The sequence below is a fragment of the Mustela putorius genome, unplaced genomic scaffold (genome assembly GCF_011764305.1).
Source record: "Mustela putorius furo isolate JIRA1106 unplaced genomic scaffold, ASM1176430v1.1 tig00000785_pilon_pilon_pilon, whole genome shotgun sequence".
Lineage (NCBI taxonomy): Eukaryota > Metazoa > Chordata > Mammalia > Carnivora > Mustelidae > Mustela > Mustela putorius.
The window spans coordinates 9137964-9152517 of NW_025421480.1; the positions used below are offsets into that span (position 1 = coordinate 9137964).

Genomic DNA, 14554 nt, shown 5'->3' on the forward strand with positions numbered 1-14554 from the left:
GGAAAATAAGTTAAAATAAATCAAAGATTGTAAAGAAGCAGAAATAGGCCAATGGGCATAATGGAACACAAAAGAAGAGCAGAGAACTTGAAGGTTTCAATTCTAGAGAGATGAACATTTTATTTATTTATTTCAGAGAGAGAAAGTGAAAGAGAGAGCCAGAGCATGGAGTGAGGAACAGAAAGATGGGGACAAGCAGGCTCCGCACTGAGCTAGGAGCCCAACACAGGGATCGACCTCAAGACCCTGAGATCATGACTTGAGCCAAATGAGCCACCCAGGAACCCCTGTAGCTGAACATTCTTACCTGACACTTAGCACTACAGTATTTTGCAACTCGGCATTGAGAACATCGCATCAGTTTTTCCTTCCTGTTTAAAAAAAAAAAAAAAAAAAATTCACATTAGGAAATGAGTGAGAACCATATTTGAAGAAAGAAACATAAATCAGCATGCTGATGCCGATACGCTGTCCTCACACCATCCGCATGCTCCCGAAAGACTAGATTTTCATGTTGATGAACATCTTCTTTCCTCTTCAATGTGAGACACGGACATAACCGCTGACGGTCTTTTTTTAAATTGTGGTGAATATATATAACATAATATTTACCACTTTAAATATTTTTAAGTATATACTTCAGTGTGTTAAAAAAGAGAACTCAAGGCCCACAGTGGAGTCGCTTTTTCTAAGCCCCTAAACTTAACTACAATGTTGGCGCCCCCAAAAATGAAATCTTACAACCAATCAGGTATTACTAGTTAGGTAATCTTCTTGGTAGACCCCAGCTTTCCCCTAAGGAAAGTGACACACTCTTTCACCTAGTATAATTTTCCTGTTCCAACTCTCTTCTGCCTATACACGTCTTTCATTTTGTACAGCATCTCAGGGCCACTTTCTGTCTGCTACATCAGACACTGCCCAAATCATGACCACTGAACAAAGCTAGTAAGATCTTTACACTTTACTCAGTTGAATCTTGTTTTTTAACAAATGGCATTAAGCACATTCACACTGTTCTGTATCATCACGACCATTAATGTTCGTTCAAATAAAAAAAATAAATTAAAATCAATGGGACCTTTTTTGGTCCCATTGAGACCAAAAACTTTAGTACAGAGAGACTTTAAACTCTCCATATGAAATACAGAATCCAGTCCCATCAACTAGTTGAAGTATTCTATACTCTTCGGATGGAAAAACTATCTAAGTCTTACCATATAGTTTAATTATGAGTGTACTCCTTCTGGAAAATGATCTTAAAATTTCATTAAATCCAGTTACTACTTTACACATGCTGAATTGAGATGCTCAAAAGTTACATCCCCTTAAATCACCTGTATAATAAAAAAGGAAAAATGAAGAACAAGTTGAATTACAAAATAAAAAGAATAAATGTGATGATAAAATTAATAGTGACAAACAAAAGGCAGGAAGCCCTGTGGATAAACAGAGGGTACCCATGAGCCCTAAAAGTCAAAGTGTAATGTTAATATTAATGAGAAAACAAGAACAAATTGTTCTAAGCACGTCTAATGGGTGGGGTACTCGTCACAGATTTTTACATCTATGATTTACACTTACTTTCACACAGTCCTAAAAGTAAACAGTCTTATTATGATGACTTTAAGGACACTTCAATTCATTTTCAAGAGATAAAAAGTAAAGAGAAGTGCCAAGAAGGTGGCAAGGATTCTGAAAGGGAAAGAAGAGAATCCCAAAGATAACTGGAACCTAAACATACCAGGTACTTCACTTCTGGGACAGGGAGAGTCAGACACAGAACATAAAAAGGGGGCGAGGGGCGGGGTGGGGGTAGTTAAAATCTAAGTAAAGCCAAAATGCCTCCCAACCCGAAGTATAGAATTTTAGCTGTCACGTATCAACACCCCAGGCGACAATCCAAATCAAGCAATCTGGCATTCAAGTTCTTGCTTTGACCATCACACCATATTACTGCTCTTGGATAAAACTGGATACAAACAAAATCCACCACGGGACACCTAGGCCGTGAAGCTGGTTAAACAAATGACTCTTGGTTTGGGCTCAGGTTGTGATCTCGTGCGATCCAGGGCTAGGTCAGACTGCACTCAGCACAGAGTCTGCTTCTGATTCTCTCTCTCCATCTGTCCCTCCCACTCATGCTCTCTCTCTCCCCCCAAAATAAATAAACCATTAAAAAAAAAATCCATCCATAAGCTGTCTATGTTTATTTTACACACTTCAAACAAAAGGACATACAGAGGAGGATAAAAACAGTATGCCAGGCAAATATTAAGAGAAAAAGCCTGTGTAACCACATCAATTTCAGATAAAAAAGGATTTTATTAGTTAAAGATTTTGTTAGAGATGAATAAGGTCAATCCTCAATGATAAGAGACTCCAATACCCAGGGGTAGGTACCTAGTGGCAAATATATCCTGTCTCAAAATATATAAAGAACAAGTAACAGATTTGAAGGAAGAATGACCAACACAGTAAGCTAATATATGTAAGGCCCTTAAAATAGTGCCTGGAGTACAGTAAGTACCAACAGTACTGGTTATACCTATAGAGAGATATAAAGTTTTTTCAGGAATTCACAGACCAAGCAGATAAAGAAGGAGCTCAGTAACTTACTTGATTTCATGCAGTACACACAACCTTATACCTGATACATGAAGTATACTCAGATACTTCTTTTAAGCACCCACTGATCATTTCCAGAAAGTGCCCAGAGGGTGCCTGGGTGGCTCAGTGGGCTAAGCCTCTGCCTTCGGCTCAGGTCATGATCTCAGGGTCCGAGGATCAAGCCCCACATCAGGCTCTCGGCTCAGCAGGGTAGCCTGCTTCCCCCTCTCTCTCTCTTTGCCTACTTCTCTGCCTACTTGTGATCTCTCTCTCTCTGTGTCAATAGATAAATAAAATCTTTAAAAAAAAAAAAACTGCCCAGAAAGTAGACCACAGAGTAAATCTTCAAAATCCCAAAGAATCAACACCATATAGTTCATTTTTTCCAATCATATAGGAATTAAGTTAGAAATGAGTAACAAAAAGAAACCCAGAGAAATATATGCATGAAAATATAAAAGCATGTTTTTATGGAATTTAAGGATCAAATAAGAATGATCATAAAATTAGAAAATATGTATTTTTTGTTAAATACGCTCCACACACGACATGGAGAACAAACTCACAGTCCTAAGATCAAGAGTCTTACCTTCTACTAACTGAGCCATCCAGGTGTCCCAAAAATATGAGATTAAATAATGAAAAAAAAAATCAAAACTTATGAGATAAAGCAAACATCATCCTTACAGAGGCAAAACTGAGGGGCATCTGGGTGGCTCAACTGGTTAAGTGTCCAACTCCTGATTTCAGTTTGAGTCATGATCTCAGGGTCATGAGATCAAGCCCTGTGTGGGGCCTCCATGCTCAGCGCGATCTCTTTCCCTCTCCTTCTATTCCTCCCCCACCCCTTCCTCTCTCAAATAAATAAATAAATCTTTTTAAAAGAAGAAGAAAACCTGAAAATCAATGAGCTAAACATGCAAAAAAGGAATTTTAATGTAAAAACTGCAGAAAAGGAAGGAAAGGAAATTATCCAAATCCACAAAACGAAACAGAACACAGAGAGAACAGACAACATGAACAAACATCTTAAAAGATTACATAGAAGGAAGATTAATAACAAAATGGAATAAATTACAAAATAAATAACAAAATGCAATGGAACTCAAGATTCAGGAGACTGAAAAAGAAACGAAGAGAATTCTGATGAAATGGCAGCAGTGGTACAATTTTCGAATCTCCTTAACTCTCCCCATAAAAAAAATGACAGTGCAAGTAAGATAGCAAACATGAGTATCATTCTCTATCCTCAGAAACACCCCCCCAAAAACCCAAACTAAGAACGTGCAGGGGAAACCACTACCATATCTAAGACTTAAATCAATATATTGGGGGTGGGGTGCAGCTGGGTTCCCAATAACCCTGAAAACAAAAGAAGCCCCAGTGTGCCAAAAGATACCCAGTGTGTCCAGCCCATCCTAGCCAAAAGGGGAGAGGATGCTTTGGACAGGAACGTTCCTGAGGAGGAATCACTGGGGTCCCCCAGAATGCCATCTTCCTCAGACCTGGTTCCTCAGATTTTCCCTCATCTCCCTCTTTCTGGTTTTAGTTATTCAGAGGCAATTTCTTTTGCAAATTAAAAGCCCCAGACGTATGAAGTGTTTCTTCTCAATTTTAAAAATTAATGAGCAGAAGCAAGATACCTCAGAAGGTCAGTGAACAAGTTAGCACATCAAACTGTATCCTCTCCCTCCCATAGCTACCAAAAGCTTTAATGAATTTTAACACAGAATGTCAGCACAGTAAATACCAAAATTAGTCTAAGTACCTAAATAATTTAATCATTGTTTTGATGTGTGAAGGAACTCCTTAACGTGAGTTATTTAAATGTTCTGAGTTACTTTTACATATCAAAGAACTAAACAAATTTAAGTTCTCAAGTTTCAAAAAAAAATGTCAACTGAATCCAAGAAAAAAGTTATGTGTTCGATTAGAAACCCACTGAGCCTTGGTAAAGATACTGCTTCTCTCTCAGGGATAAGGTTCGGAGCAGAGCATGCCATGAAGCAAATTCCAGCACTGCAAAGGAGAATGAGTTAAATGAGTTTCCTTCCAATACTCAAAATGATTTGGTTCTGCTTCTCTTGTACACCCAACAAATATAAACTATATTTGAAGATGACAAAAGTTGTGCACAGTCTAAGGCAAATTACAGTGGTCTCCGAGGCACAGAGAAGTAATGAATACAGAATTTTCACAGATTGCAGAAACATCCTGCTTGCAAAATGATTAGCTCCAAGTCCAAATGGACTTTGTGAACAAAAAGCAATCTGTCTGTTCCCACCACTCATGCTTTCCTCTCTCAAATAAATAAATAAAATCTGAAAAAAAAAGGAAAAAAAAGCAATAGAAGAAGTAGGTTAGCAGTGTATCAGTAAGAGGAAATGATTAGTTTTTTTTAACCTCTTTCACCCTCTCCGCTTAAGAGATAAATTATATTCTATCCCCCCAAAAGAAGCTATTAAAATTACTTTATACCTAAATCAGTGTTATCTTTAGCTCTACCTACCAAAACAGCAAAAAGGAATCCACTATCACTTATTCATGCAAACTGTGATATGGTATAGAACAGTGTCAAATCACAAAAAATTCTTAAGTTGCTCAGTAGTTCCAGATAGTGTGGTTCACTGAGCAAAACAAGTTAAGTTCTCTCTTCCAAGTAAAGGCTGGGCCATAATGAGTTTCGCCAACAGCAAAGGCAACAGAAATGTGGAAAGGAAATGAAAACAGAGCAAAATTACTTGTTTGTCCAGTATACAAATTAAGAAGTTATATATGAATACAACAGAAACCACTGTCTCTTAAAAAAAAAAATTAAAGAGAAAAAGACTGGCTCCTTCAAATCATAATATTTGGGGTAGTATTTAAGGGACTATCTCTCTGTCCTTGGTTATCAGCAGGGGAAAGTATCCCAGATTAAAACTCTGCCCTAAATTAATATGGACAGATGCCAGGCAAAGAAAAAGAATTTTCCTGGAAAGGATACAGAAAACAAATTCTAGTGACTCAAATTCCTAGCTAGGGCTGGCACCTGCCAAATCCATTTTAAACTTTGTGTAGAGGAAACAACGTATCACAACACATTCATAAATCGTATGCTTAGTACACAGGCAATATGTCTTGATCCCCTGGAAGTCTCCCAGTGTGCATTGCAGAGAATCTCTCTTTCATCTGCCACCTGTACTCACTATTGGCCAGTCTGGCTCAGGCAAAGGCTCAGGAACCACAAGAAAGCTTGGCAACCCTCCTGCCCTCCAAAGAAACTCATCCAGACAGAGCACAGCCCTGTACAATCAGAAGCAAACCAGAGCCTACTGTATGTTTTTGCACCTCTTCTTCTGAACTGAAGATATGTGCCCAGAAATCTTTTGGACACCTCTGTGCTTTTTCAAGGACCGAAATTTAGCTTGTGACTGATCATTGTGACCTTTGAGAAGAAATGTGAGCTAAGAAAAAGAACAGAGCTCATTAGGTAGAGCCTGCATCAATTACACTTGCTAAAGAAAGAGGGTTGACCATGGGAAGTCTGATGGAGTGAGTACCCCAATACAAGGCTTAAGAAAGATTCTCTGATAACAATTTCTATGAAAATATTCCTTCACACAATTAAGATATTAGATTCTCCATGGAATATGAGGAATACGGACTGTCTTAAAAATAAAGAGCTCCCTTTTTTGAAAAGGCAAAAACCAAAATAACTAAGTGAATGAAGCCTAAATGTGTTTTAAAACAAAGATACCACAGAAATAATATTTCTTTAAAGAATTTTTATGTTTAGGGGAGCCTGGGTGGCTCAGTGGGTTAAAGCCTCTGCTTTCAGCTTGGGTCATGATCTCAGGGTCCTGGGATCAAGCATCACATCAGGCTCTCAGCTCAGCAGGGAGCCTGCTCCCCTCCCCCCCCCTGCCTGCTTCTCTGCCTACTTGTGATTTCTCTCTGTCAAATAAATAAATAAATAAATAAATAAAATCTTTAAAAAAAAAAAAAGGAATTTTTATGTTAAAAGGGGGGGGGGCACCTGCGTGGCTCAGTGGGTTGAGGCCTCTGCCTTCGGCTCAGGTCATGATCTCAGGGTCCTAGGATCAAGCCCCGCATCAGGTTCTCTGCTCTGCGGGAAGCCTGTTTCCTCCTCTCTTTCTGCCTGCCTCTCTGACTACTTGTGATCTCTGTTTGTCAAATAAATAAATAAAATCCTTTTAAAAAATAAATAAACAAATAAGAGAATTTTTATGTTTGTACATATCATTACAAGCTCAGAATCCTGACTCATTAAAAATGTTAATGTCAGGTACCTGAGGATTTGGCTGTTTCCCCATGGAAATTTCTAAAGCAAATGAAATTCTCCACCATAAAAAGGAGCTTATCCCAAATAAAGTCAAGCCATTCTATCCAAGCATAGTACAATTACTTTTACTCTGACCAAAGAAAATACACTGCAAAGTGCTAAACATACAGAGTTCCTCTGGCATAAATATTCATAATAATACAGAAAAAAAAAACCTTCCATTTTTGTTTCCAGATGGTAATTTTGTTGGTATAGGGCCCAAAGGCTTCTTTTAAAATTAAAGAGGACCAGATCCAAAATCCATTAACTATCAAATAGGTTTTTTAAAAGATTGATTGATTGATTTGAGAGAGAGTGAGTGAGAAAGAGCACAAGCAGGGGGAGAGACAGAGGGACAGGGAGAAGCAGACTCCCTGCTGAACAGGAAGCCTACACTGGCTCCACAATGGGCTTGATTCGAGGACCCTGGGATCATGATCTGAGGCAAATGCAGATGCTTAACCTACTGAGCTACCCAGGTGCCCTTCAAATAATTTTTAATACAAAATAGCAGATGCAGTCAAAATAACACAGACTCCTAATACAGGAAGGCAGAATTTGTTTGGATTCATGTTTCTACATCACTTATCCCTTTATTTCAAATTTCTAACATTCAAAGTATGGTTAATATTTCAGGGGAAAAAAATGAATCTATGATCCACAGGCACTATACCTTCCTGGGCAAAACACGAACAATCGGAACCCATATTAGCACTTATAGAAAAAGCACAGCAAAGTATCTGAGCCAAATTAGTCAAGAGAGACCATCTGACTTGGGTATTTCCCTTCCCACTCTTTTCTGGCTCCTAAATTAAAGCTACTTATTGTACTTGGGGGCAACAGTGTTACCTGATGTACAGAAACTTCAACTGTTAATTCAACAAGTGTTCAGTGACAGGCCACCCTGTGGACAGCACCCTGCAAAGTCCTGTGTTGATAAATGCAGAGAGGGCACAACAGTCATGCTCCAAGAACTTAAAATCAACAAGGACAGATCAACACATACCACTTGCAAAACAAGCCACAAGATAAAACCAAGTTTTGAGAAGCAGCACTGACTATAGGACCTGAGTTGAGATGAAGGAAAAGTCATATTCTGATACAGAGCGACCAAGAGAGAACAACAGGGCTGTTCTTATAGAAAAGGGAAGTCCCCATTACCTAAAAGGAGAATGTTTGAGCAATCCAGAGCTCAAAATGGGCACTATAAGTGCTATGGTCTGAATGTGTCATCACCAACATACAGGAGTTGAAATCTTAACCCTCCAAGGTGACAGGATAAGGAGGTACGACCTTTGGGAGGTACTTAGGTTATCAGGGTAGTCTTCATAAATGGAATTAGTGTTCTTTTCTTTTTTTTAAGATTTTACTTATTTGAGAGACCAAGAGAGAACATGCAGGTGGAAAGAACAGAGGGAGAAGGAGAAGCAGACTCCCCACTGAGCAAGGAGCCCAACATGGAACTCAATCCCAGGATCCTGAGAGAATGACCCAAGCCAAAGACAGATGATTGACTGACTGAGCCACCGGGGCCCTAGAATTATTGTTCTTAAAAAGCAAGCCCAAAGAGCTCCCTCACCCCTTCCACCAAGTAAGGACACAGAGAGAAGGTCCCTGCTATGAAGCAGGAAGAAAGCCTTTATCAGAACTGGACCATGTGGCACCTTGAGCTTGGACTTCCCAACTTCCGAACTCTGAGAAATAAACTTCTGGGGCTTAAAAGCTACCTTGTCTGACATTTTGTTAGAGTAGCCCCAAGGGACTAATGGACTAAGCCCACTCCCTACCAGCCCTGTAACCTTGCAATTTCCCTTACCCTCAACTTCCTCTCTATAAAATGGGAATAAGAAACAACTCATAAAACTGTGACTACCTGAGATCATCTGCCCAAAGTGCCTGCTCCCACTGTGCCAAGTAAACCATGCAGCACAGAGTTAAAACTGAGGTGATGAGAGAAATATTTTCAGAGTGCTCGAGTTAATTTTGTCTATCTCTATGCCCTTTCCACAAAGAGTTTCTTATACACCTCTCCTATGATTGCTAAAGAAGCAAAACCCACAGGTGGGACAAATCTGGTATTCTCCGTGCATGCCCACAGACACTATACTAGTACCACTTTTTACTTGGCTCTGATTCCAAATTTTGACCTGCATCATAAGTGTTTCACAGTTTAGTCTCCACTCACTAAAATTTCTATTACCATTATTTTTAATGGGATCAGAATGATCAACTTAAGTGCTCTGATTCAAGAAGTTAAAGACATTTTAGGAAAGTTTCATTTGAGGAAATGACAATCAGAGAGGACTGTTACATCTTCACCAAAATTAAAAGTCAGTTATGACTCCTCGCATTTTGTTTCCTTGACGCAAGGCAATGACCACCACAAGTTAAAGAGAAAATTAACATCTCTACAAGAGTACAGACTTAAGCTTTCCTCATTTCATAATGTTTCTCTACAAAATTCAGTATTATGTGTGCCGGGCCCTCTTTATGTTTAAAAACTGGTGACTTACAGCTGTTTTTTAGGCAAAGCACATGAGTACAGAAGAAATTTATGACCAAACTGCAATGCTGAAAAGGAATCTGTTCTAGTAACAACACCCATGATCCTACATAGGAAACCTCTTGAGGCTCGGTGTAGTAACATAACTCTGGTAAGTCTAAGAGATGTATTCAATTTCCACAAGTCTTCCAGAAATCCAAAATAATGAAAATTTGAGAAATTTAGAAAAAGATCTGATTTCATCCAAAGAGTAAAATCAGAAATCCTTTAAGTACACAAGCCTTGCTAGTATAAATATTGCCCAGCATATACACAAAAATCAAAATGCCATGGGTAGAATTGCAAAGATGTATAAGAATATTGGATCAAAATTTTCAACAATATTCTATGATCTAAATGTTCAAACTGGCAAAAAATGGTAATAGTCTATGATCTAAATGTTTAAACTGGTAAAAAATGGTCAACTTAATTTCAATACCAGGAAATAGTTTGTCACAAAGGAGAAATTCTCTGTATCTTCCTCTAATTAAAAAATGAAACTTAGGAGTGCCTAGGTGGTTTCAGTCAGTTAAACATCTGCCTTTGGCTCAGGTTAGGATCTCAGGGTCCTGTCTGTGATCCCTCTCACTTTCACTCTTTCTCAAATAAGTAAATAATTTTAAACAAAACTTAACAAGACCATGAATCTACTTTAGCGTTAACAGTGAGAAAACCAAAAGCCAAATTCACTATCTAATTATACTAATCTATTCATTTCAGAGGCCCTGAAGCATCTTCTCCTTCTGCCTGCTTTAAAAATTTGCCCTTATATTTTATAATTAAGTATATTGCTTTAACTTTTAACTACAAATTTCCTCAAGTAGTCTAGGAAATAAGTGTAATGAAATCTCAAATAACTCATTCTGTCTTTGGAGAACAAAATGAAACTTTAAGTTTATAAAGAAAGTAGATGGGGCACCGGGGTGGCCCACTCGGTTCAGTATCCTTGATCTCGGCTCAGGTTATGATCTCATGGTCTAGAGATTCAGCTGCACGATGGGCTCCTCACTCAACAGGGAGTCTGTGTAAGGATTCCCTCCCTCTACCTGTGCCGATCCCCCAGCTGGCATATTTGCACACTCTCAAATAAATAAAACAAATAAATAAAAGAAGAAAGTGGACTGTGCTGACTTAATCTCAAATTTTAAAAAATCTTCAGAGTCCGTAAAACACACAGGATTAAATGTTATACCTGCTAACGCATTGTAATTAATAATAAACTCATAAAGACTTGTATAGCGTGACCATTAGCTGACAACCACGCAATGAGAATTAATGGGTCAGTGCAGGAGATTTTTAAGTATCTGTGGTCCTCCTAAAGGGAGCAAGTGGTATGGCCAATACCAGGTTCTCCCATGGCCCCAACTACCAACCTCACAGATTCCATTTATCAGATAATGACATTGCTTTTCTCCAAACACTTAGGTGAGGTTTTTGGAATAGAAATTTTGCTTGGAGTAAGTATAGAAAGGTAAGATAAATACCAGAATTTGGAACATTGAGAAGGCCTACATAGAAAAACAGGAGAAACTATGACAATGTACCAAAATGGAAGTTAGAAATGTACAATTATAAACAATACTACAATGAAACTTGTATTATGCAATGATTTTCAAAACTCTTTGATCTCATTTGGGATTTTTTTCCCCTCATTTGGGATTTAAAAAACTAAAAGACCATAAAGAAGTTCTATTTATGCAGGTTATAGTTATAAATATTTGTATTTGTATAGCTATAAGTATTAACTGAATTAGAGAGTAAAACCAATAATTTTTTTAAATATTTACTAATGCATTTAATAATCCATTATATGTTGACATAAAAAATGTATTTCTATAAAAAAGATTTTCTGAAACAAAATTTAGTGAGGAGAGTAGTACTATTTTGCATTTTTTAAAATCTCTTTAATGCCTGGCTTAACAGAAGACAGCTAGATTCTCACTTCTGTTTCTGTTGAATAATCACATGACATATTACTTCTAGAAAATTCCACTGCATACCCTAGTGATGGAATGAGACTTAAAAATGCAAATAATGACATAATATTATTATAAAAATAGCATTCATCTTCTAGATCCCCTGAAAGGACCTTGGGGAGCCCACTCTGACTTCCACAGCTTTAGAGTACATTTTCCTAGAAGAGGAATGGCTCAAGTTGTACAAAGGCACATCGTGAAGGTTTTGCATTTTGACAAATGGGTCTCCAGAGTAGCTGCAGGAATTTTACACTCCTAAGCAGTTTAAGAGTGCCCTTAATTCTATGTCCTGTAAACCCTTCAAAATGTCAGTCATTTTACTTTCTGCCAGTCTGAATGACGTGGAATATTACATCTCACTGTGGTTTTTTTTCTTAGTAAAGATTTAGTTATTTATTTGAGAGAGAAAGAAAGAACGGAGTCAGAAGTTGAAAGCAGCAGACCCCATGCTTGAGCACAGAGCCAGGCAGGAGGTTCCATCTCACCATTCTGAAATCAGAGCTGAAACCAGGAGTTGTCGGAGGCTGAACCCACAGCGCCACCCAGAGGCCCCTCATCTCACTGTGTTTTTATTAGGCATGCTCCTGATAAGCCGTCAAGAGTCTGGGCAGCCTATTCAAGTTCATTCACCATTTAAGGTTTCTCTTCTATGAATTACCTGTTCATATTATCTGCCCATTTTCTACTAGGCTGTCTTTTTAAGAGATTAAACTCAATTTATTTTTTAATAAATTATTAAGTTTTATCTTTTGCTGGATGCATACTTTGTAAACTAATTTCTCAGACTATGCCTGTATATATTTCTCAACTAGGCACTATAAGAAAATATAATACAGTAAATCATTAACACTGGAATTCTATGGCCTGGAATTGAATCCTAGTTTATCACCTAGTGGTTGTGTGACACTGAGCAATTTAATCTCTCTAAACCACCAAATGAGAGTGAGAATATTAATAGTACCAACATCATTTGGCTGTAATGAGAATTAAGTAACACAAGTAAAACTATTAACATTCTGCTTGGTTCATAGAAAGTGCTAATTAAGTATTAGTCTTCTTATCATCACATTATTATTATTCCTTTAAGAGATTTTTTTAATAGTAAACTCTCAAAAGAAGTTCCTAGCTATCATTTGGAAATACTTCAGTGTTGAGTAGAAATGTTTTTAAAAGTTTAACTATTCTAGAAATTCAGAATTTTATAAACCTTTTTTTCCCAGTTGTTTTCAAGTTCTTCATATAGCTAACTTTAAATTTGGGGATCAAAGTACAGAAACAGTACAAGTTATTTACTGAAATATTCATGTATATAATTAAATGGTAACTACTTCTTAGCTTATTAGAAGCAACCAAACACAAATACAATTTAACACTGAAACTTGTCTTTCCTGGCGGAAAAAAAAAACCTTTGTGTTTTTGGGAAAACTGTTGGTCAACATAAGTTTTAAATGTTCCAGAAAGTTAACACCTGCATCCAAATACTACAAAATTTCTATAAATGTTTCTCTTATTTCAAAAGAAAAAAAGAATGAGATATAATAAGGCTGCACTGAATGTTTTTATTTTTCTACACAGATCACGGGAAAGGCTAAGCAAACCATACTGCATGAAGTTCCCCCTCCCAACATTAGGCTGGTAGGAAAAAGTATTCAGCACAAGAGAGTAAGGATAATTAACTCTTTGTAGGTAAACTAAGCCATTTTACTAAAAAGTAATTTCCTTGTGATAGCTCATTTACAATAATCTTCAGAAGCCAAATTTTTAACTGATCAACCTTGACAAAACTAAAAGAATACCAATGGCAATAAATTATAACATCTATATGAGAAAATGAGAAAAAATATTTTTGAAATGTCATTACTCAAATGTTTTTTAAAAATTATGTGTTCTTTTAAAATGTAAATGTTAATTCTCTTTTTTCTAATACAAAGTTCTTTTGGATGCTACATTCTTCCTGTTGTTGCTGTTCTTCATTTCACTGCACCCAGAAAATCACCAGACTTTTTATACCATGGACTGTCATAGTTCTGGATAAATATGGAACAAAAGAGACAGTTCTTGCCTTCAAGGACAGTAGATGCTACAACAGAAGCAGACTAGCAGAAACAGCAATAATGCTTCCTAAGCATCTATTATGTGGCATCAGCTCTTGTGCTAGATACCTGTAAGACAGTAGCAGATGGAGAGTCATAAACTGAGGCAGCAGAAGTAATAGGTATTGGTGATCACCGGTCATAGGGTATGGTATGGCCATAAGAAGAGGCAGCTAAATTGGGGTAAAGAGGCCAGGTGTTGGATGGATATTCACCTCACCAAGAATTAAACCAGGAATAATGACAAAGAAAGAAAGAGTGAGCCTGAATGTAAAGAAATCACTAATCACTAATTAAATCACTAGTTACTAATCACTCATTAAAATATTAATTAAAATTATAATTAAAATTATTAAAAAGGTTAAAAAAATGCGTGCATGAATGTTCATACCAAAGAAGTGAAAAGACTCCAATGTCCACCAACTGATAAACGGGTAAATAAAAGGTAGCATATGTGAGCACTGAACTATTTATTATTCAGTCATAAAAAATGAAGCATTGACACATGCTACAACATGGATGAACGGTGAAAACGTTATGCTAAATGAAAGAAGCCGGTTGCAAAAGAAATCACACATTATTTAACTCTGCTGACATGAATCATCCAGAACGGACATATCCATAGAGAAAGAAAGTAGACTAGTTGCCCAGGGCTGGAGTGGAAACAAGTTTAACTGAGATAAACGAGAAGTGCCTCTAATGGGTTCAGAATTTTTCTCATGGTGATGGAAATGTATAAGAATTAATTGCGGGGGTGGGGGGTTAACTGTGGGAGCACCTGGATGGCTCAGTTGTTGGGCGTCTACCCTCGGCTCAGGTCATGATCCCAGGGTGCTGGGATGGAGCCCCGCATCAAGCTCCCTGATCAGCGGGAAGCCTGCTTCTCCCTTCTCCCACACCCCAGCTTGTGTTGCCTCTCTTGCTGTGTCTCTGTCAAATAAAAAAAATAAAATCTTAAAAAAAAAAAAAAAGTTACAGCAGTAATAGTTTCACAACTCCGTGAATATAG

The 14554-nt window shown here is 37.5% G+C and overlaps 1 protein-coding gene across 2 annotated transcripts in view; it reads right to left on the reverse strand.

Annotated features, from left to right (window-relative positions):
- Positions 1–14554, reverse strand: part of SMYD3 (SET and MYND domain containing 3) — a 779235-nt gene that overhangs the window by 607808 nt on the left and 156873 nt on the right. For both annotated transcript variants that reach the window (XM_045084747.1, XM_004756807.3), the window contains exon 2: positions 308–371. In XM_045084747.1, coding sequence (XP_044940682.1) covers positions 308–371 — 64 coding nt within the window. The remainder of the gene's footprint in view (positions 1–307; positions 372–14554) is intronic.